This window comes from Microcebus murinus, chromosome 26 (assembly GCF_040939455.1).
Source record: "Microcebus murinus isolate Inina chromosome 26, M.murinus_Inina_mat1.0, whole genome shotgun sequence".
Taxonomy (NCBI): domain Eukaryota; kingdom Metazoa; phylum Chordata; class Mammalia; order Primates; family Cheirogaleidae; genus Microcebus; species Microcebus murinus.
In genome coordinates, this window is record NC_134129.1 from 6,334,865 (window position 1) to 6,358,227 (window position 23,363).

At 38.5% G+C, this 23,363-nt stretch overlaps 1 protein-coding gene across 3 annotated transcripts in view; it reads left to right on the forward strand.

Moving 5' to 3' along the window:
• The first annotated feature begins 920 nt into the window (after positions 1–920).
• Positions 921–23,363, forward strand: part of TMPRSS11A (transmembrane serine protease 11A) — a 60,284-nt gene continuing 37,841 nt past the window's right edge. For 2 of the 3 annotated variants that reach the window (XM_012760968.2, XM_075997850.1), the window contains exons 1-4: positions 921–1,058; positions 13,336–13,443; positions 19,721–19,842; positions 22,598–22,716. In XM_012760968.2, the coding sequence (XP_012616422.2) occupies positions 13,433–13,443; positions 19,721–19,842; positions 22,598–22,716 (252 nt within the window). In that variant the 5' untranslated portion in view covers positions 921–1,058; positions 13,336–13,432. The remainder of the gene's footprint in view (positions 1,059–13,335; positions 13,444–19,720; positions 19,843–22,597; positions 22,717–23,363) is intronic. The other variant, XM_075997851.1, reaches the window with a different exon arrangement.

Genomic DNA, 23,363 nt, shown 5'->3' on the forward strand with positions numbered 1-23,363 from the left:
TAGTTCATATATATATTAAACATGAATATATATAGTGAGTTATTTGTTAAATGCCTAAATCCTGAATAATTGCACCACATAGGCTCATTTAATACCTTCAGAATGCATAGATACTGCTTGAAAAGGGGTTTTGTATTTGGCTGAGATAGAAGGGCCCAACTCGTCATTACTCACTAACACTGAAGAGTGAAAAATAGAAAATTTTATAAGATCATAAGCACTAAAAGCTACACTGTCCAATATGATAGCCACTGGTGAGATGAGGCTATTTAGATTTAAATTAATTAAAATTAAGCAAATTAAAAATTCATGTTCTCATACTAATCACGTTTAGTCATTAATGTCATACTAATCACATATCAAGGACAAAATAGCCACGGGAGACTACTGGCTATGATCTTGGGTAGCACGTGGTCCATGGGTGGAAAGAGGGCTCTGCATGAGCTACAGCAGGCCCTCCAGGGACCCCACAGGTGAGATGCCAGAACTTCTCCAATTAATACTGTATCAAAGAATCAAAACACGTTTTTGTTTTTTAAATCAGAGAGGTATTCTTATAATCCAAAAAGACAATTTTGGATTGTTGTAATGGCAACCAAGCAAAAGAGTAAAAGCTGATGGAGGAACACCAGAGTGACTTAATCACACCTATTAAAAACAGCAAATTAGAATTTAAGCAAGCAGCCAACCTAATTAAAACAAAAATCGGATTGCACAATATGTTAATGTCATCTCATTGTGGTCATATCCAGGAAATGCTAAGACAGCCAGCAGGTCACCGTGACCCACGCTTGTTGCAGGGAAGGGCAGTAAAGAAACTTCCGCCAAATGTGCTACTATGCTGCCATCTGCTGGTCCATGTTACTTAAAAAATATAATTCGTTGTACAGCTGACCCTTAAATACGGGTATGAACTTATATGTGGATTTTCTTCTGCCTCTGCCTTCTCTGAGACAACAAGGCCAATTCTCTCCTCTTCCTTCTACTCCTCAGCCTACTTAGTGTGAAGATGATGAGGATTAAGACCTTGATGTTGATCCAAGTCCACTCATTGAATAGTAAATATATTTTCTCTTCCTTATGATTTTCTTAATAACAATTTCTTTTCTCTGTCTTACTTTATTCTTAGAATAGAGTATATAATAGCTATACAAAATATGTGTTAATTGACTGTTTATGCTAGTAGTAAAGCTTCCAGTCAATCGTAGGCTATTAGTAATTAAGTTTGGGGGACTCAAATTTATACACGGATTTTGAATTACACAGGGGGTCGTCAACAACCCTCATGTTGTTCAAGGGTCGCTGTAATTTCATTTCAAGCTTTGTATTTGTATTTACATGAGCTGTCTTCCAACATAGAGTAATCCAAAGAAAATCTAGCACTCTCTCCCTGATTTTCTCCTAAGTAAATCAAAATTTAAATGTTTATATATCCTTTCACATTGTTCTCTCTGTTTATATAAATATAAACAAATTTATCTATTCACTTATAAAGGGCTCACCCACTTTTTGTTTCAAAAATAAGATCATTTGATAAATGCACACATGCATGTGTGTATGTCTGTATATGTATATTGTGGAGGAAAAAGGAAAACTTCTCCTTTGCCCTCTAAAGTTTCACTGAAAGATCAATTCACAATAAGGAAGGTTAATAAGAGAAAGAGATTACAAATTTATTTACTGTGCTCATGGAGAGAATCCCAGAGTGATTACTCAATAACCCAATGGGATCCAGAAGTTTATATACCCTCATTTTAGAGGGGAGGAGGGATGGGAAATATAGGTAATTCTGTTTAGGGGCAATAAATGGTTACTAGGGAGAATGAATAGATACTTGTGAGAATGAATGGATGGGGGAAAACAGATTGATTCTCTTTGGAAATTAAATTAACCTGAGAGACAAGTATTATCTTTAAAACAGGTTGGACCAGGTCTGGTTGCATTCTTGATCTTCTTTCCTGTAATATACTGGGATCGCAGGGAGGGGAAGGAAAGACAGTTGTCCTTCTTGATGGATCCATCTGGTTTTATGCAGATAGAGGGAGAGCCCTTTCCAACACCTGTAGATATCAAGGTCCTTTAATATCAAGGATTCATATTTTGGGGTGAAATTTCCTGAGCTCCTTCACTATGTACATATATTAATATGTGTAAATATGTACATATATGCCTTTTTTCTGCCAGAATGGTGAACTAACACAGGATACTTGCTTCCTCCCCCAAATCAACCCCAAACTATAGAAGAAATAGGTAAACATGGAATCCAGGCTGAAACTGGAAACTGAGGCTATCTAAACTAGAGTGTGTAGGGGGGTAGGTGGCTAAAGCCTGGAGTGGAATGAGAGAATAGTTAAGAGAAACGCTTTTTTGCGTTTTCCTCTGGTGTTTTCCAATATCCTGCCTTCCCTATATTGTCTTGAGACAATGTTTACCTTCTTTTTATACCAGAAACTAGTCTCAGCAATCCAGGCCATCAATTTTGGAATTATTGGGATCAAAGCCTACTGAGAAGAGAAGTTTCTGGAAAGGGTAGCACCAATCGGTGGCTTTCAGGTATTTTTTTCTCACCCTTCCCCTTCTAGACTTCCAGGGTTGGTGCATTAAAATTAAGGAAAACTGCTTCCTCCTAGTACTGCTTCATTCCTGAGAGTTTATTAGTGAAATTCTCACTGGAAGAGTCAGCTTCTAGAGGGTCAACAAACAGGAATGATCAATATTAGTTTTGTGGCTCCTGGGGAGCTACTGTAGAATTCATCCCCAACCTCTTCCTTAAACTCACCTTGACTGACACAGGTAAAGGCCTGACCACAGTCCATGCTGCCAGATTGAGGAGCTGACGCCCAGGGAAACATGAAATCATGGTCCACAATAAGTAGACAGAATTGTACAACTTCCTCAGAAAAAAGTCAATAGATGAGATAATATATAACTTCTGAAGCAGAAGCATTAGAATAGACAAAGAATGTAAAATAAACATGATATCAATGCTTAGAAAGATAAGGGAAGATATTAGCTATTTGTCATTGCTCACATTAATCATCTGAAATAAGAATAAGAATGTACAAAAAGAGAACCAAATGGAAAAAATTAGACATGGAAAGTGTGAGTTGAAATATAAAATCACAACTAATGAGTTAAATGGTAGGATAGTTGTAACTGAAAAATAAATCAATGAGTTGAAAGTTCAAATTGAATAACTCTCCCAGAAAAACAGAAGGAAAGGATAAAAACATAAAAATCAATTTTAAAAAGTTCAGAGTTGTGAAAGATAGAAGTAGGAATTCCTACATCCAATTACAAGATTCTCAAATGGAGAAAAACCTGAAAATGGAGATGAGAAAATTTTTGAAAAAATAATAAAGGGTAAGATTTTCATAATTAAAGAAGATTGAAAAACATTGTATAAAAAAGGCTTGTAGGGTTCCAAATAGGAGAGAGAAGGAAAAACCCACATGTAGTTATGTTAAAGTAAATTTTAAAATATCGAGGTAAAAACATTATCAAATATACCAGAGAGAAACAGTGGTTCACCTGTAAACTAACAAAAATCAGACGACATCACCCTTCTCGGCAGCAATACTGGAAACAAGATGGTAATGGAGTAATATTTTTAAAATGTCAAAAGAAAGGAACTATGAGCTACCTAACAAGGACAGTGAACAATGTCTAGGTGACGGGAACACTTACAGCCCTGACTCAAGCATTACAAAAGTGATTCATGTAACCAAAAACATTTGTGCCCTTGTAATAGTTTGAAATTTTAAAATGCAATAATTAATTATTTTTTTTTAAAGAAGAAAAGAACTGTAAAACCTAGAATCTCATATTCTGGACACACCTGGCCCCCACAAATCCCCACAGTAACATGGGAGCCATAATGATGCCATGTGTCTCCAGTAGGAGTATCAACTCAGATCCTCTTTCTAACAGCCCTTGAAACATCTGCGTCTTTCCCTTGCCTGTTATATAGTCACCCAGTCAGTCAATGGCACTAGGTCCCTTTGGGGCAGCGCTTGGGGAGTCACCACTGTCTACACCTACCTTAGTGTGACAGGGTCCTTCCTTCTAGGGACATAGTCACTTCTTCAGACGGTGGGATCTGGATCTGAAAATTGGCTCAAGACTGAGAACTGAGAAAGGGGTCTTCACTTTCTACTGTGGTGATCACCCAGAGCCACTCGTTCTTCCATTTGTGTCTTGCTTTGCTCTTTTCTTTTCTTTTCTTTTGTTGGCTTTTTCTCTTTTCTTTTTTTCCTTTTTGATTAATCAGCACTCTTCTTGGTGGCCCGTTTACTTTTCTCTAAAGACACCATGCTCTTTGAACCACCCCCACAATTCCTCGTGGGTCAAGCACCCTTGGCTGTTCCTCTGAACTTGCCATTTCTTTTTTTTTTGTTTTTTGGGTTTTTTTTAAATTTTTTTTTTTTTTTTTTTGAGACAGAGTCTCGCTTTGTTGGCCAGGCTAGAGTGAGTGCCATGGCGTCAGCCTAGCTCACAGCAACCTCAATCTCCTGGGCTCAGGCGATCCTACTGCCTCAGCCTCTCGAGTAGCTGGGACTACAGGCATGGGCCTCCATTCCCGGCTAATTTTTTCTATATATATTAGTTGCCCAATTAATTTCTCTCTATTTATAGTAGAGACGGGGTCTCGCTCTTGCTCAGGCTGGTTTCGAACTCCTGACCTTGAGCAATCCGCCCGCCTCGGCCTCCCAGAGAGCTAGGATTACAAGCGTGAGCCACCGCGCCCGGCCACCTTGCCATTTGTTAAAGCTCGCTGTGGGTTCCTGGCTTTGGTAGTTAAGCACAGCTGCTTGGCCTCTGTTATTTCAGGGCACCATCATCTCTGTGGACGATCCTAGCTCTGTAGCTGCTTCTCTTGCTGTCAACCTTCACCTCCCTTTAAGGAGAGCCATTGCTGAACTGCTTAGTTACTCTCGAGCCCTCCCACCAGCTCATTCCTAGTGGCTTTGGCAAATGGCATATCCTCTGGGCATTTCCAGGAAACATATCCCCTTGTGTGTCTTCCAGCCTCACACAGTGTATCCATTCCAATATGCCTACTTCCCTCAGCCTCTTCATTTCTTTCTCCACTATCCTCAGGGCAACTGGGACATTTCACCTGCATTCAGCCCTGGATATGGCTTCCTCCAGCCTGCTAAGAGTCACCCTAGCAGCAAGTTTGCCCAATCTCCTTGCATCCTTGCTAGGGTATTAAATTCCATATCTTGAGAAAATGCTTCTAAGCCAATGAAGTCTTACTTACCCAGTCTTCCACTCACCCCTGCTTGATCAAGCACCGGTAAAACCTAATGTCAGAAGCCAGTACATACAAACTAATTCTTACAATCTCTTCGGTGCATAGTCTCTATTCCTTCCTTAGCAGGCCCAGCAGGTCACCAGCTGAGCCACTGGACTGACTGCCAGTGGAAGAGGTGAGGATATCTCTTGAGGAGCCACCTGTTTCCTTGTGGGGGAAGGGCTCTCGTAGCATCTTCCAGTGGGGAGAAGGGCTGGTTTTTACTAAGGAGAGAATGATTTCTTATGTAAATTATGAGGGTTCAGGGGGGTCTGCAGAACCATCCCTCTCAAGGACATCCCTCTAGTTGTCCCATCTTATGTTTCAAGGTCTTAGATTTTTCCAACCAGAGCCCTGACCCAAGCTCAGCAGATCTGCTTTGACTAAGCATTGAAACTCTGGGAGTCTATCGAATCTTTAGCCTGTGGCTTAGTTGTGTCTACACTCTTCCTCCACAGGAGATGCAAGCTTTTTGGTAACTAATTTTCATCCTTAGCCTTTAACTGATTATAAATGCACTTCAGTTTCCCCTTATCCCTATGTAGGATAACATTGCAATTTAAAAGTAAGCAGCCAACTCCACTCCCTTTGTAAAAGGCCTTCCTCCCTCCCATTTTTCAACTGCCAGAACCGTCACACCTACAATGGTGTCCCCTCTACCAGGAAGCACCAGGAAGCTTTCCCAGGTCACTGCTGGTGAAATCGTTAACCATGCAGCTGCCACTTTACGCCAAGGGTTATCTGTGTCCCCCAGCTGCTCAGGATGGCATCCTCTTTACCCAAAAGCCAGTGAAGTGAATTAGTCAGTCTAAATCTTCTGAGACCACTCTATGAGACCCTAACCTGGTTTTTTTTTTTTTTTTTTTTTTTTTTTTTTTTTTTTGAGACAGAGTCTCACTTTGTTGCCCAGGCTAGAGTGAGTGCCGTGGCGTCAGCCTAGCTCACAGCAACCTCAAACTCCTGGGCTCAAGTGATCCTCCTGCCTCAGCCTCCCGAGTAGCTGGGACTACAGGCATGCGCCACCATGCCCGGCTAATTTTTTCTATATGTATTAGTTGGCCAATTAATTTCTTTCTATTTATAGTAGAGATGGGGTCTCGCTCTTGCTCAGGTTGGTTTTGAACTCCTGAGCTCAAACGATCCGCCCACCTCGGCCTCCCAGAGAGCTAGGATTACAGGCGTGAGCCACCGCGCCCGGCCTCCTAACCTGGTTTTAAGTGCAAGAAATTTATCAGAGAAAATTTATGTGAAGAAAATGCTGTGCTCTGTTGGAGGAGTCAGGGAGACAATTCGGAATGCAGTGCAGGTCCGAGCTCTGTGCCATGGAGAAGATGCAAAGAATTGCACAGGGCAGCGCAGTTCCAAGAAAATCTGGCTAAGCCTGTGAGGAGACCTCAAGTTAAAGTTACTCATCAAAGGAATCCCATTGGTCCCGGGAATACCAACCTTAACATTCCTGCTGGGCTTAATCATAGCTGGGAGGAGACTGTGGGAGACTGGGAGACGTGGCCTCCTCGTGAATGCAGCTGTGGTTCACAGCACGGAAGCTGGGCCACCTGCCAATCATCTGTCAATCATAGTTCCCAAAGCACAAGATCTGAGAGGCACATTTCCATGATCAGCACGACCACGATCCTTGCCTAAAACCACACACAAAGGTAGACTCCAAAAATGGATTAGAGACCTAAGTAAGAAGGGAAAAAAATGATCATGTTACAAAAAAAAGAAAAAGAAAAAATTTCTTGCAGCTTAGGAGAGGAGATAGATTGTTAAAGCAAAGCACAGAAAGTATTAAGTAAATACTATTGACTGTTTCTATTAGGCAACAAACACTATGGATAGGATAGAAGACATTTAAAATGTCTAAAACTGACAAAGTAGTGATATCTAGAATATATTAATACAAAATGCTCCTGAAACACAAGGAAAACAGTAATCTCAGTAGAAATATGGCCAAAGGATATAAAAAGGTAATTTACCAAAAAAAAAAAAAAAAAAACCCAAAAACTCCCAAAGCTAGCAACTATATAAATTCTCAAATAATTAGTATTAAGAGAAATACAATTAAAACAAAAGAAAGTCATCATTATATCTAGTGGACAAGTGAAATAATGTCACGTGTAGGCAAGAATGTAGAATTTTCACAGAACGCTGGTGGTAGCAGTCCATTTTAGTCAAATTACATACACGCGTCACCTGTGACCCAGGGATTCTGCACCAGCCCATGTCACGCACTAAGTCACTTTCAAATTGTATTCCAGTACATTTTCTTCAATATTAAAAATTAAAATTAAAAACTTACTGGAGACAGAATTTTGTTGAAATTGATATATGACTGAAAACTTAAGTTTCCCAGCCATTTAACTTTTAAATATCAGCTGTGTTTCTTCTTTGAGCACTTTGCAAACCATCATATATCTCTTTAATAGTTTATTTTTATAATTTCCTTTATAACTTCTAACTTATGCTTAGCTAAACTCTGATAGTTTATAAATGTAAAAAGTGAACAACCTAAAGTTCTAAAAATAGAAAATGCAAGCAGACAAGATTTTAAAAATACTCTTTAACTTTTTAGGACAGATTGACAGCAGGCAAGAGAGATTATGAATGTCATGTTTGTTTTATTTCGTTATTTATTTTAAGAGTTTCTAGGAATGAACACATATTAAGAAAATATAGACAACAGACATATTAAAAATAAATCGGGGCCGGGCGTGGTGGCTCACGCCTATAATCCTAGCACTCTGGGAGGCCAAGTGGGCTGGATCGCTCAAGGTCAGGAGTTTGAAACCAGCAAGAGCGAAACCTTGTCTCTACCAAAAATGGAAATTAATTGGCCAACTAAAAACATATAGAAAAAATTAGCCGGGCATGTTGGCGCACGTCTGTAGTCCCAGCTACTCGGGAGGCTGAGGCAGAAGGATTGCCTGAGCCCAGGAGTTTGAGGTTGCTGTGAGCTAGGCTGACGCCACGGCACTCTAGCCCGGGCAACAGAGTGAGACTCTGTCTCAAAAATAAATATATAAATAAATACATATGAAACAATAAATGAGCTGGGAGAGTAATATAAAAGAAAATGGCAGAGTAGGGGACTCTGGGGACTGATCCCTCCCCAGAAACTGCAAAAATAAATAAAATAAACAAAATACTAATAAAAACTGCCAGAATCAACTTTCTTGAAACCCTACAAGATAGTCAAAGGTTTACAGTGACCAAGTGAACACTTAATTGAGAAGAGAATGGCCAGTGAAGCCCAGTGGGAGATGTTCATGGTGTTTTAACTTACCCTTGCCCAACCAACTCCCTGGCAGGGAGGCAGTCTCTAAGACAGCAGCTCACATTCCTATGGCAGGTTTGAAGTTCCAGGGGAATCATAGCAGATCTTATTCCCGAGGAATTGTGTTTGTCTGTTTGAACATATCTGGAGATCTCTAAGAGACTAACTCAAAAGGCTTGACTTTGTTTCTCCTGAGTAGAGCCTTTTGATGGCTAGAGAAACAGCAACATGGAGTATGTTATTTTGAAACACGAAATGGCTAATTAACAAGCTGGGGTCACTTGGCACAAAAGATAACTGTTGGGACAAACAGTAGGTACCTGAAGGCCTGGAAGGAGCAGGTAGGGAGTAGGATACTTTGGAGAACTGGGGCTTTGGACAGGTCCTGTACGTTATACTGGGGTTGCAGAAAAGCCACATGCATGCACAGAGCAGAATGCATGCTCAGAAAAACTTAAGAAGACTGCAATCTTTGATCTCTGGCTATTCTTTAGACTCAGAAAAAACAGGATGTAAAAACCTAGGAAGAGTTGTAAATGGCCTGGCTGTGTTAAAAATGTGCTCCAACACAGAGCCAATTTGAAAAGACCTGGAGAATTGATTTGTTTGGGGTTTTGCTTTATTTTTTTTATTTTTATTTTTATATTTTTGGTTCCAAGCATTCCAGGAAATTCACTAGCTGACCACTAAGCTAAAGGAATAAAGACTGCAGGGGCCACACATGACAAAGAACAGTCTTTAAAATAGTTTAGAAAAGTCACTAAACACACTTAACAACTACAACTGCAAGCAACAACAACAAACTGTGGGGAGAGGGGATAATCTGATTCCCAGAGTTGCCATATCTTAACCCTTTGCACTCGCTTGCTTTTTTCTCATTATCCATTCGACATTATCCACACTTGACATCCGAGTGCAAAGGGTTAATATTCAAGGTACAGTTTCCTGCAAAAAACATAAATCATGCAAAGAAGCAAAAGAGTACAGCCCATACTTAAGAAAGGTAGAAATTAACAGAAACAAATCCTGAGGAACCACAGACATTGGACTTAGTAGACAAAACTAAATCATCCCAATGACTTTTTGGCAGAAATAGATAAATCCATCTTAAAATCTATATGGAATTTCAAGGGATCCTGAATAGCCAGAACAATCTTGAGAAAGAAGAAAGTTAGAGAACTCACACTTCCTGATTTCAGTACTTACTACAAAGCTACATTAGTCAAAAGAGTGTGATACTGAAAGAAAGACAGACCTAGACTAATGGAATAGAGTAGAGAGTCCAGAAACAAACCCTCACATAAATGATCAAATGATTTTTGAGAAGGGTGCCCAGACCATTCAATGAGTAAAAGACAGTCTTTTCAACAAATGGTGTTGTGAAAACTGGATATCCACATGCAAAAGAATGAACTTGTACCCTTACTTCACTATGTACAAACATTAACTCAAAAGAGATCGAAGACCTAAATGTAAGAGCTAAAAATATAAATGTATGAAAAGAAAACACAGGAGATAAGCTTCATGACATTGGCTTTGGCGATGATTTCTTAGACATGATACCAAAAGCACAGCCCAATAAAGAACAAATAAATAAACTGGACTCCATCAAAATTAAAAACTTTTGTGCATCAGAGGATATTACTAATATCAACTGAGTGAAAAGACAACCCATGAAATAGAAGAAAATATTTGTAAATCATATACTTGATAAGAGGTTAATATCCAGAGTATATAAAGAACTCCTACAATTCAACTAAAAAACAATGCATTCAAAATGAGCAAAGTACTTGAATAAACATTTCTCCAGAGAAAATATACAAATGGCAATAAGCACATAAAAAGATGCTTAACATCATTAATCATTAGGAAAATGCAAATCAAAAATATAATATCACTTCATACACATTAGGATGGGGGAAAGCAGAAAATAACATGTGTTGGCAAAGATGTTGAGAAATTGGAACATTTGGGCATTGCTGATAGGAATGGACAATGGTGCAGTTGCTGTGGGAAAAGATATGACAGTTGGTTTCTCAAAAAGTTAAACATAGCCGGGCGCAGTGACTCACGCCTGTAATCCTAGCACTCTGGGAGGCCGAGGCGGGCGGATTGCTCGAGGTCAGGAGTTCGAAACCAGCCTGAGCAAGAGCGAGACCCCGTCTCTACTATAAATGGAAAGATATTAATTGGCCAACTAAAGATATATACAAAAAATTAGCCGGGCATGGTGGTGCATGCCTGTAGTCCCAGCTACTCGGGAGGCTGAGGCAGGAGGATTGCTTGAGCCCAGGAGTTTGAGGTTGCTGTGAGCTAGGCTGACGCCACGGCACTCACTCTAGCCTGGGCAACAAAGCAAGACTCTGTCTCAAAAAAAAAAAAAGTTAAACATAAAATTATCATATAAACTAGCATTGCCACATCAAGGTACATATTGAAAAGAATTGAAAGCAGGACACCATGTCCATAGCAATGTCATTCACAATTGTCAAAAGGTAGGAGCAACCCAAGAATCCATCAACTGTCAAAAGGTAGGAGCAACCCAAGAAGCCATCAACAGATGAATGAACAAACAGTGTGTGTGTGTGTGTGTGTGTGTGTTTGTATACACAATGGAATGTTTTTCAGATTTAAAAAGGGTAGAAATTCCAACACGTGCTACAACATGTATAAACCTTGAGGACATTATGCTAAGTGAAATAAACCAGTCACAAAACGACAAATACTATATGATCCCACTTATATGAGGTAGTCAAATTAATTTCACAGGAAGTAAAATGGTGATTTCCAGGGTTGGAGGGCAGGGGGCATGGGGAGTTAGTGTTTTGTGGCCACAAAGTTTCAGCTTGGGAAGATGAAAAACTCTGGAGATAGACGGTGGTAATGGTAGCAAACAATGTGAATCAACTTAACACAGTCCACTATTCAGTTCTTGTTTGTACCCTATAGTCAGGGGCATTTACACATATTGTTTCCTTTAATTTATACAATAGTATGGAAAGCTATTATTAATACCATTTGCAGATGAGGATGCCAAGACGTAGAGGGGCCAAACAACAGCTATGTGGTACAGCCAGGATTTGCAGACAAATGTATCTCCCTACAAAGACCGAGCTCTGTTTACAGGGCCTTCTGCCACCCACAGCAGAAGCTGCCATTTATTGCCAGGAAGTGTGTTAGACAGCGTCACACACATTATGCCATGTATTCTCACATAAGTCATTCATTCTACATGGGAGAAAAATGATGCTCAAAGGGTTTGAGTAGCCTGTCCAGATTCACATAACTGGCAGGGAGTCAGAATTCTGTTCCAAGTCCATGCCCTTTTCAATATTCAGTAAAGCACTGTGCCAGAAAAAAAAAAAAAAAAAAAAGGAGGGAAAAGAAGGAATGTAACTATGTGTGCTCATTGTATAGTTCAATAGAATGACCTTTACTACGTTTTTTTCCTGTTAAATATTAGATAAGAAAACATATGCCCATGAACTAAAGTCTTAATAATAGGCAATATTTCTGTAGTGCTTCCATTTCAGAAGGCACTATTCTAAACATTTTACATATACAGTTTTAACTTATTTGCATTCCACAAAAACAGGGCAAGGAAATTACTAGTATTATTTCTATTTTACAGACATGGCAGACACTGCTAAGATTGGAATCCAGGCACTCTGACTCTAGAGTCTATGCACTTAAAGCACGATGTCGTACCATCAAAGATTATTTCAAATGAACTTTCTCTAAGTGTTAGATGCAATGACTGCTGAATTTCCCTTTAAATGGGTACCATTTGGTTGTAAAAGTATAACCAAGGCTAAATACTAAATATTTTCATACATCATGTAACTGTTAAAAAGAATGAAGGAGAGATCTGTATCTCCCCAAATAGAAAGCTCTTCCAAATATTAAGTAACGTAAAACTGAATTGCAGAAGAATGTATACAATATGATACTTTTAAGTTAAGATGCATATATGTTTTTCTGTGGATATATGTTTGTGTTTGCACGTGTGTGTATATGTGTGCATGTGTATATAAATGCCTAGAATGTTCTGTGGAAAGATAGACCCCATAGTTGCTTCTGAGGAGAAGAAAATGGACCAATATTATGGCATGGTCAAACAGGGCTTCAACCTCTTTTCTAAGGTTTCAAGAGCATGTATACATATATTGTTTATCTAATTGAAAAAATTTTTTCTTCTCTTTTGGTTTTCTTCATTCTGATAAATGCTGCTATACATATGTTTATTGCGCTAAGTCACTTTGGGAAAAATCTGGTTTGATATTAATAATTTGTCTATACTCTCGGTGGTATGTATTTTTGAAAGAAAAATTATTATGTACTAATAAATTCACTACATCCCAGTAATACATGGAGATACCTGTTGTTCAAAAAGAATTTAAGGAGTATTTCTTGAGTTACACTATGTGTCTAGGTTTTAAGATCTGATTGTTTTTATTGAGAGCTTTTATATGAAGGTTTCTTTAAGATATTTGTATACCTCCCAATAATCTTCTTTAAACTCTTAATCCTAGAACATTCCTAACATATTTCTCATTCAAATCCTTGCAACCGGCTTCTTCTCCTTTAATAAAATTAGTCAATACCAAAAAAAAAAAATATATATTGCTTTCTTGTTGGGACTATACTGTCTCTGGCTGTTTTCTTCAAGCTATTCTATGGGTTGAGGCTTCTCTGTTCAGACTTGTCAAACTAGTTTCATTTCACTTCAACTACTTGTAATTTGTTTCCTTCTTTCTACTAGCTGTAGACTTCTACTGTATCTAGAGATGTCATACAGTTGTTTGGAAAGTTGAGTTCAGTGGGTGCAGACCTGCAAGATCCTCTTCTTCCTCCTGCCCATGATGTACCGGTGAGTTCAGTTTTGCTTTGTACACGGCTTGTTTGCTGTGCTGGCTGCCAGTGGCCAGGCTCCCGTGTGTCATGGGACTGCTGGGGAGGCTCCATCTGGATCATGTAAGATTTCTGGAATTATTACTGGATTCTGGATTAATCTTTGTGTTTGAAATCAATGTTCTTGTATAAAACAATCATTGTTAGCATTACTTCATGTGGCCAAGTTCAACAGCTAAGATTTTAGAAAAAGTTAATAGAAAACTATATTACACTGTGTCTTGATTGATTCTGATATTTTTGTGTGTGAGGAGGGTGTTCATTTGTTTTAAAACAAACCTCCTTTTGGCAATCTAATAAAATTTAGCTTCTACAGTACTTTCCCTTTAGCTGTTTTTCCTTGTACCTTATGGTCAGTTCTTGTGGACTAACGAAGGGGAGTAGCTGCAGAGACATCTGCCTTCGCTGTCGAAGATCCAGGATTTCCTAGGGGCAGAATGAGGAAAGGAGAGGAGCTCAGGATTGAGAAAACATGTCTATTCTCTAAAAATTCTTTCTGTTAAATTTTGAAGAAAAAGAAAAATATGAATTAAAATAGTGATTTTAAACAGCCATGATGATAATAATAATAATATTTCACCATTTAGATTTAGATTTATGCCATTTTCAAAACATCTTTATGGATATTATTTCATTTAATAGCCAAGACAGCCTTGTGAGTTTAGTAGAAGTATCAACTCCCATTTTAAAGTAAGGAAACTGAGGAAAACAGAAGTTAAGAGGATTTCTCCCCATCTACAGGGCTGTCAGATGCCAGAATCAGAGCCATAAATCCTTAAAGTCCTAAACTCCTTAGAGTTCAGTCTTTCGTATTCGCTCCTACAGCCTGTCTACATGGCAAGGCTACCACCTGGGGAATTTTAGAGATGAGAATTTGGTACTAAATTGGCCACCAAATCAGTGAACTTCACTGGGCTTCCTTCCCCACTCCTAAAATGCATTGCTGTGTCTGTCCTTCAGTGAGCGCGTAGTAATTGCCAGAGGGTCCCTTTGAGACTGTTGGAAAGGGTCTACTGTGCTTCATACATAGTCAGCACTCCATCAATATTTGCTGAACAAATGATCAAGCAAATTTAAATAACTAGTTTTGGTGTTTTCCTTATTTATTAAAGTTCATTGAATATAAAAATGCATATCCTGTGTTTATGGAAGTCATGATATCGTAAAATAGGATTTCTACTTTTAATATTTCACACCCCCAAAATTATTCTTGTAAAATATTGTCTCATAACTACAGGCACCAAAAGTGCTCTTTTCTTATGAGCATTCATGTATTTACAAGTGTTTGCAGTTTAAGAGGAGTAAGTTACAAGAGTAATATTGGTGCTCAATGGCATTGTTCTAGATACCCATGACACATGTAGGTAAAGAAAGGAGACGGGGAAACACTGAATTCTTATGGTTTCTTTAGCCTGCATTAATGGAGTACTACTCCAGGATTTGTAGGATTTTTAGGAGATGGCAGGTCACACCAACAGGCAGGCTTAGGATTGAGGCAAAGCAGATACTTAATAATTATTACGACTTCCTATGTCTCACCTACATATGGGTTTGTGGTCCTCTTCTCTATATTGCAGGGATTGTTCTGACTTTGGTGTGAATCTCTGTTTGAATTTGCCTTTAGGAATATCTATGTTCCTAGTCTTTTCTATATATTTATTAGTTGGGTGATTCACTCACTTGAAAATCTCAGCTATCTCCCTTAGGAAACATAAAATGCCAAATGACTTCATCAGATTGTTGCTCTATTCCCAGAAGTCTGGTCTCTCTTTTCATAGTTCTTTATTTTAGGCATTTCTTAATAACTGCAAAACTTAGACTCCTCTTCATTATCATTTTAAGAGAAAAAAGTAGTCCTGTAGACTACTAATAGTAGCAGTACCATTGCAAATATTCACATTTTATATTTTCATTTCATTTCAGATAACTGTTCCAACTTTTTAATTTGCCACGACCATTCCCTAATATATTCCAAAACTATATCTTCAAAGATGAAACCAAAATGTCAAAGTAGAGCTTCCACATTTGTTACTGATTGCTAAACTTGGTATAAATTATAAATTAAATATCACTTTGTTGTTAGTCTTCATCAAACTCATAGTGCTTACTATGTGCCATATACACATTATATTATATTAGCTCATTCAATTTTTATGGCAAGTCTATGACTTAGGTACTATTATATTATCTCCGTTTTGTGGATGAAGAAAGTAATAGCCCAACATCACAAAGCAATGATGAGTGGAGGAGCTGGGATTTGAACCTAGAAAATAGAGCCAGAGCCTGGGTTTAACTAATAGGATATCTTGCTTTTTCTTCTTTTTGAAAAATTTCAAGAGAAAAGTAACTTTTTTGGTTTTTTTAATTTAAAATTTGACTAAAATTTTCACAGTGCAGGTCACTCCATAACGTTCTATCTATAGTTGATGAACTGAAATATGTGTTCCTATCGTTGAGATTTAAAGGCTGATTTATAACATCCTCTTCTCTATTTTGTTTTCGTTTCCAATTGTTTGACATTTAGGGAATAATATTTGGTAGATAAAAGAGGAAGGATGGCAGGTATGTGTATAAAGTGCTTGAAAGCCAAGATTATAGGAGTTTATGATCAGATAAGTATGATTCCATAGTAGGTAGTGATTCATCTCTACTGTAATAACAGCTGCCATTTATTACTTATTTACTAAATATGAATCATTTTGCATACATTGTCTTATTTATTCTTCACAATCCTCATGAGTTAGGCCCTATGATTATCCCATATTACAGAGGAAAAAGTTTCCCTAGATCACAGAATTACTGGAAATTAAACTGAAGCTATCCACACCTTCCTAACCCCAACACATTCATAGATGTCTTTCTTAAGTATCTTGGGCAATGACAAGAAATTGACCTATTGGGAATACAAAAATAATATAGGTAATACCAAGATGCCTATAGAAGCGTGTTCCAGGCAGATGAAGAATTAGAGGAATTTTTTAAAAAATCTTTACCTCTCATTCTTAACTTATTGGGAATTTGGTATTTGTGCTATTTTAAATATTAACAGAAAAGTTTACAGTACAAAAGGTTGTTTTCCTTGTGGAAAATGGCTGAGTTCAGCAGCTCAAAGGGAATGATTTTCTTTGGTGAAAGGAGAATTAGCTCTTTGATTCTATAAGGACTTTCTTTCAGGGATGGGCCCCCCACTACAAAGAGAAGAGCAAAGTTTTCTGCATGATGTGGCTCCCTGGAATTCACTATCTTTATCATCTTTGTTCAGTTACATTAGGAGTTAAATAGACTTGCAGGTTGGCCTGGGAAGCTGATCAGCAATTACTTTTAAAATCAGATAGTGTATTTTGAAATTCTTTGTGAAAACTTAGGGGAACATAACCTGTCTGTAAATTGCCTTTGTGCACCTACATTTGTGTAATGACAACATATATCTACAAGAAAGCAGAAAAATAGCCCTGAAAGAGAAAAGATTTGGAGCTTTTAGATAAAATGATAAAGAGCATATGGTTGATAAAGAGCATGTGGAGCAGCCAGAGTGGTTGGCTTTGGGAAGGCTTTTCTAGAAGCAGGAAGATCCCTGTGGAGTAGGGGGTCCATATTGTCTTTGGCTCGACTGCAGTCATCTGTGAACTCACATATATGGAAGTCACCAGCTTAGAGCTTTGTTACTAAGGAACTGCATTATCCCAACTCTGTTCACTAACAATTCTTCCTGCTCCATATAGTCTCAAAGTGTGTGTCTTTCGGCCTGCAAGACTGCAGAAAGCAAAGTCACAAAATCAGTCAAATTATCACCATGTTTTCATTGACAATATCTTAGAAAATACATGCCACAGATACACCCTTCTAAATACTGAATAATTAAACTTAATGATGGTGTAATCGATATGATAAATTGGATTTCATGGCGATTTCAGGTTGTGTGACTCTGAATAAGGTTCCTCTTTACTAACTCTTTCCTTCAAAGAATGCAGAATGCCAATTACATCACGATCACGGACGACTTTTAGCTTTCTTTCCATTTGAACTTCCAATAGTACATTTTGTGTTTCCAAAATTATGACATGAATAAAATGTCCCTTAGTCTTCTTTTGGTTATATGCCTAACATAGAATTCCCTTTTCGTGAAACAGTAGAACCCCAGCATCCCCTCTACAAAAATTAAAGAAGATTTAAATCCCACAGCCTTTCTTTGAAGGTTATAGGGTTCTGTCCTTTTTCATGACAGTCATGGTATGTTCAGTTGTGGTAGGCATAATTCTAAGCTGGCCCCCAAGACTCCCACCCTCAAGCGTACATATACCTTCTCCTAGTAATTCAGTCAAATACTAATCTAGATGCTGCTGTGAGGGGATTTTACAGATGAAACAAGAGTCCCCAAATCAGTGGACTTTAAGATAGAGAGACTATTCTTGTTGGACCCAAGCTAATCAGGTGACACCTTACAAGTAACTGGGGTCTACCTGGAGAGAGAGACCTGAAGTGTGAGAGAGATTTGATGTGAGGGAGATTCTCCATTGCTGGCTTTGAGACTGAAGGGGGCCACCTAGCAAGGAATGGGTGCCATCTGGGAACTGAGAGAGTCCTCTGACTCACAGCCCTCAGGAGAACAGGAACCTCAGCTCAGCTTCAAGGAATTGAGTTCTTGGGTGATGGGTGCAGCAAAAGCCCAGACTCCCCCACTACATGACATATGCACGTAATGGAATTCAACATGTAGTCCCTAAATCTATTAAAAATTTTTTAAAAAATTTAAACTAAATACAAACATTATTTTAAAACTACAAAAAAGGAATTGAGTTCAGCCTAATACCTGAGTGAGCTTGGAAGAGGATCACAAATCTCAGATGTTAGAGCAGCCCCAATGAACACCAGCAGTGTGAGATCCTGAGCCAATAACCCAACCATGCCACATACAAAAGTGTAAGCTAGCAAGTGGGTGTTGCTTTAAGCTGTTAAATTTGTGGTGATTTGTTACACAGCAATGGAAAATTAATACACCTGAGTTTGTTTTATAAGTGCAAGTAAAGCAGGAAAAAAAAAATGCATGAGCAAAAGGGTGCATCTCTACTTAGAAAATGTCTAGATTCCAAAAGTCTTTACTAAGTGTATTTCTTTTCAAATCTGAAGTGACATAATGCAGATGACTAACACAGAATGGGAAGGCAATGATACATTTTTGTTTTCATGTATTGCTTATACATATCCAGAAAAGTTGATAGGAAGTTGAAAGTTTATTTATATAGGATTAAGTAGCTTCAGCTTCAACCTGTGGTTCCTGCCGCTTTTGTAATCTGGTATTGTCCATCTGCTATGTTGCCCAAAGGTATTTTCAAAAGGAGGAAAACGCTTGTTTTTATTTTTTTTTTATTTCAGCATATTACAGGGATACAAATGTTTAGGTTACATATATTGCCTTTAACCCACCTGAGTCAGAGCTTCAAGCATGTCCATCCCCCCAGACAGCACCCATTAGGTGTGAATATACTCATCTCCTCCCCCCTCCCATCTGCCCAACACACCTAATGAATGTTATTACTGTATGTGCACATAAGCGTTGATCAGTTAATACCAATTTGATGATGACTACATGTGGTGCTTGTTTTTCCATTCTTCACTTAGTAGAAAGGGCTCCAGCTCCATCCAGGATAATAATACAAGAGGTGCTAGATCAGCAGGGTTTTTTGTGGCTGAGTAGAACTCCATGGTATACATATACCACATTTTATTAATCCACTCACATACTGATGGGCACTGGGGTTGTTTCCACATCTTTGCAATTGTGAATTGTGCTGCTATAAACATTCTAGTGCAGATGCATTTTTTAATAGAATGTCTTTTGTTCTTTTGAGTAGATGCCCAGTAATGGGATTGCTGGATCCAATGGTAGTTCTACTTGTGGCTCTTTGAGGTATCTCCATATTACTTTCCACAGAGGTTGTACTAGTTTGCAGTATACTCAGCAGGGGATGAGTGATTTTGGACTACACTGCTAAGGAAAATCAGGCCTGACCACCATAGAGAGGCCACCAGATGCCTCTAGAAACAGAAACGAGGAGCAATATTATGATTCCAACATCCTGGTCTTTAAACACCTTCCAGCAGGCCAAGACGACCTGAACCAAAATTGACTTCTTGCTGGGAAAGGCAGGCTAGAGCAACCTGAATGTTTTCTAGGAGAACCAGAAAACTTGTAAGTGTACAATGGGAGAGTAACAAGCAGGCTTTCCTTGTTGCAGAGCAGTAGGATTTGGCAGCCGAAGCAGAGATCTGAAGCCATGGATGGTTGCGGTTCTCGTTGTGTTATTGCTGACAGTGGTGGCGGTGGCCATTGGTCTTCTGGTCCACTTCTTAGTCCCTCGTAAGTAAAATTAGGGATTTTGCTGGGTTTGATTTCATTGTTCTGCAAAGCTTTATTTTCATGTATGTAAATATAATTCCATCTTTAAAAATGTGTAAATTGATCTGTAAATGTCCACATTCAGAATATTCTTTAATGTATTTGGTCATTTCACCAACAAGTAATTACTAAATGCCTATTACATGTGAGTACTCATCTGGGTAGTCAGGTGTGGGGCGAGAGTGGTATTTGAGGCAGGCCCATGAGGAGATCAGCTACTTCTCCCCACAGAGCCAAGTCCCTAAGATAGGGGTCGCCACAGAGGATAAGGAAATTGATAGGAAACAGAGAGAAATAAAAAAATACACAGAGACTAAGGTATAGTTTATAGTTATATATATATATAAAGATCAGATATAACACAGCAGGGAGTACCTAGGAGACTGGTGTATCTCCATAAACACCAGCAATATGGTTAGATTCATACAGGTTTTTATAATCACAGATATCAATTACCAGTTGTCAGGGCAACATATTTGCATATCAGGGAATGCAGTTGCTAGGGGATACAGGTAGTGGGTTAGGGTCAAAAGTCCTCTCAAGGGGCTTCTAATCTATCTAGGTGAACAAACAGGTACAAAGTCTTTCAGGGGCTAACTTCTAAATTCTAAGAGGCAGTTGTCAATTAACAAAGGTGAAACTAAAGAGGTTTAGTGACTCTGTATTTCTTTGATTAGTTATGGTGGACTTAAAGGCAGACAGACAGGAGAGAGCAGGAAGCCCATCTCTATAAAACAGGTTGTTTATAACCCCCGGGGCGCATCTCTGGGCAAAGTGCACTCATTGTCTCCGGCTCCCATCCTGTGGGCCATATTTGCCTTGTCTTGTCTTTCAAGACACAGGGAAGCTCACAGACTTTGAGATACGGGGAAGCCTTCCTGGAAAACATCCCCACCAGAGATCTGAGAGCTCTCCCATGATAGCAGCCTCTAATAAGTGAACCATTGAGTCCACACATTCCTTCAAGACAAAACCCTGCAACTTCCTATTTCTGTCTTTAATATAGTAATATTGGGTTATACAATAAAATGATGGTCTTATGAGCCACATCTCATTAATTCCTCAATCATATTTCCCAACAGTCAGGATAGAGCATTAAGCAAAGTAAACAGATTTCTTATTTCCTGAGAGCTCCCAATCCAGTATTTTTTTGAGAATCTACACAAAAAGATCAAAAACAGTAATTATCTTAAATTTACTAGTAGTTGTAGTAAAGAACTCTCATTACTCATTGTGTATTAAAATTAAAGACTGTGATAAGTTATTTAGTTATTAAAATTGATTCTTTTACTTATGACCATCATCTTCTGTCCACCAACATTTCTAGGGCAAAGGAAAAGCACATGTCTAATGAAATAATGAATTTCAAAATTATTGATAATGTATAAGTATTTTAGGTACACAATATTATCACTTATTTTCAGAAAAAAATTTACTCTTTCTAAAACAGTATTCAGGGATTATATTTTTATAGACTAATATATTTATAATCACACAAATAATTCATTTCTGAATTCTCCTTTTTTATATCACATCTCTCTCTGCACAGAGTACAAACCATTTACATTTTTTGACAAATCTCCAAAATGTCACTCTCGCATAGATGTATGTGACAACAGGACGATCTCAGGCTGCTTACTTGAATGGTCTTTTCTACTGTCACCTTCCACAGACTTAATGGGGGAGAGCAGACTCTATTAGGAGCCTTAAAGGGCTTAAGACCATAGTCCTAGGCTCAATATGACAATCCCAACTGCAGTTTACGCCAATGGCAAAAGATTTTCAAGTCAGTTAATTTGGTTGCACAAAAGCCCCTTTACCGTGACAGTAAGGTTTGACAACAGTATGAATTATGTAGCTAAGTAATCAGGGAGACCAGAAAAAGGCTCAGAGATACCCCTTCCTGAGATCCCTCTTTCTCTCCTAGGTCCCTAGTCAGGAAAACCATTGCACCTCCCTGAGCCAGGCCTCTGAGATCTAGGTTGTTCTGTTTTTTCCATTCTCTAGTGTTAACTCTTTGTAGCTTTGTACCTTCTTTGCACTCTCTGGGCCTTACTCCTCAGATTACCAAATTCTTCAGAAGTCTCACTGCTCTCTCGTTTCTTTCTTCCCTTTCCTAATAGCCAAGCAGAGATCTGATTAACTTATTCCTGTTGCACACTATTCTCACGTTCAACCTCAAACAGCTCTTCCCTACCCTTTCTTTTCATGTTTTCTTGGTGTGCCTGGCTCTGTCACTATAAATCAAAACATACAAAGAAGTTCATTTACTTTTCAACTCACCAACGGGCAATGTAGTAATGAAATATTCAAGCTCGAGACCTAAGTCTCTAGTCTCTGGTTTTAAAGCTTGGCTAGGTCACCTACTAGGTGTACAACACAGAGCAAGTTACTTAATGTCTCTATGCCTTACCTAGTTCCTCTGTAACATGGAGGTGATGCCAATCTTAGAGAGCTGGGGTGAGGATTGAATGAGTTAATACCAGTGAAGTGCACCAGACAGTGCCTGGCACACAGTAGGCACTCAATAGATGTCAGCTACTGCTATTAGCGTATTATAAGACATTGTTATTTTATTATTTTTTAATAAACCTCAATTAGAAAGAATCTCAGTGATATATAAAAGATTTGATATTAGAGGAGCCTATAGTTGAGTCTGAAATCCTAAAAGCTTTGCCCAAATCACTTAACTTCCTACTTTTCATTTTCATCACAGGCCCAACTATGGAGTACTACCACGGCACCTTTAAAATTTCAGATCTACGAGTCAATAGCGATTCTGGACAAAGCAGCACATACCAACTTAAGGACTTACGGGAGATGAGTGAAAATTTGGTAAGTTGGGTAAAAGTATTTATTTATCATTGAATAATGCAGGTGGAAGGGCTTTTATAGATCATTCCCCTCTATTCTGAAAAAATGACTTGAAGACCACCTGCATTAGCATGATTGTAGATTCCTAGGCCCTACCCAAGACCTGCTTAGTCAATGTCTAATGGGATGGAGAGGTGGGGAGAGAGGAGTCGGGGAATCTGCCTGTCTAACAAACTGGTGTTTCTGATATATTACACTTTTTAACTCAAACAACTCATTTAGAGATGGGAGCACTGAGGCCAAGATATCCTAGTCCATTGCTCCCCAATTCCATGACAATATTTCCTCGATAGAAAGCCTAACATATCCAAACTCGTTATTTATAAGACTACATTTTTTAATAAAATCACATGTTAAGATTTTGAGTATTTTAAAAATATATGAGAAAAGAAAAGAAGATCAAAAATGTTCACTTTATCTTGCAAATGTATTAATTAAAAAAAAAAAAAAAAAAAAAACAGGCCAGTGCAGTGGCTCAAGCCTGTAATCCTAGCACTCTGGGAGGCCAAGGTGGGCGGATCCTTTGAGCTCAGGAGTTCGAGACTAGCCTGAGCAAGAGCGAGACTCCGTCTCTACTATAAATAGAAAGAAATTAATTGGCCAACTAA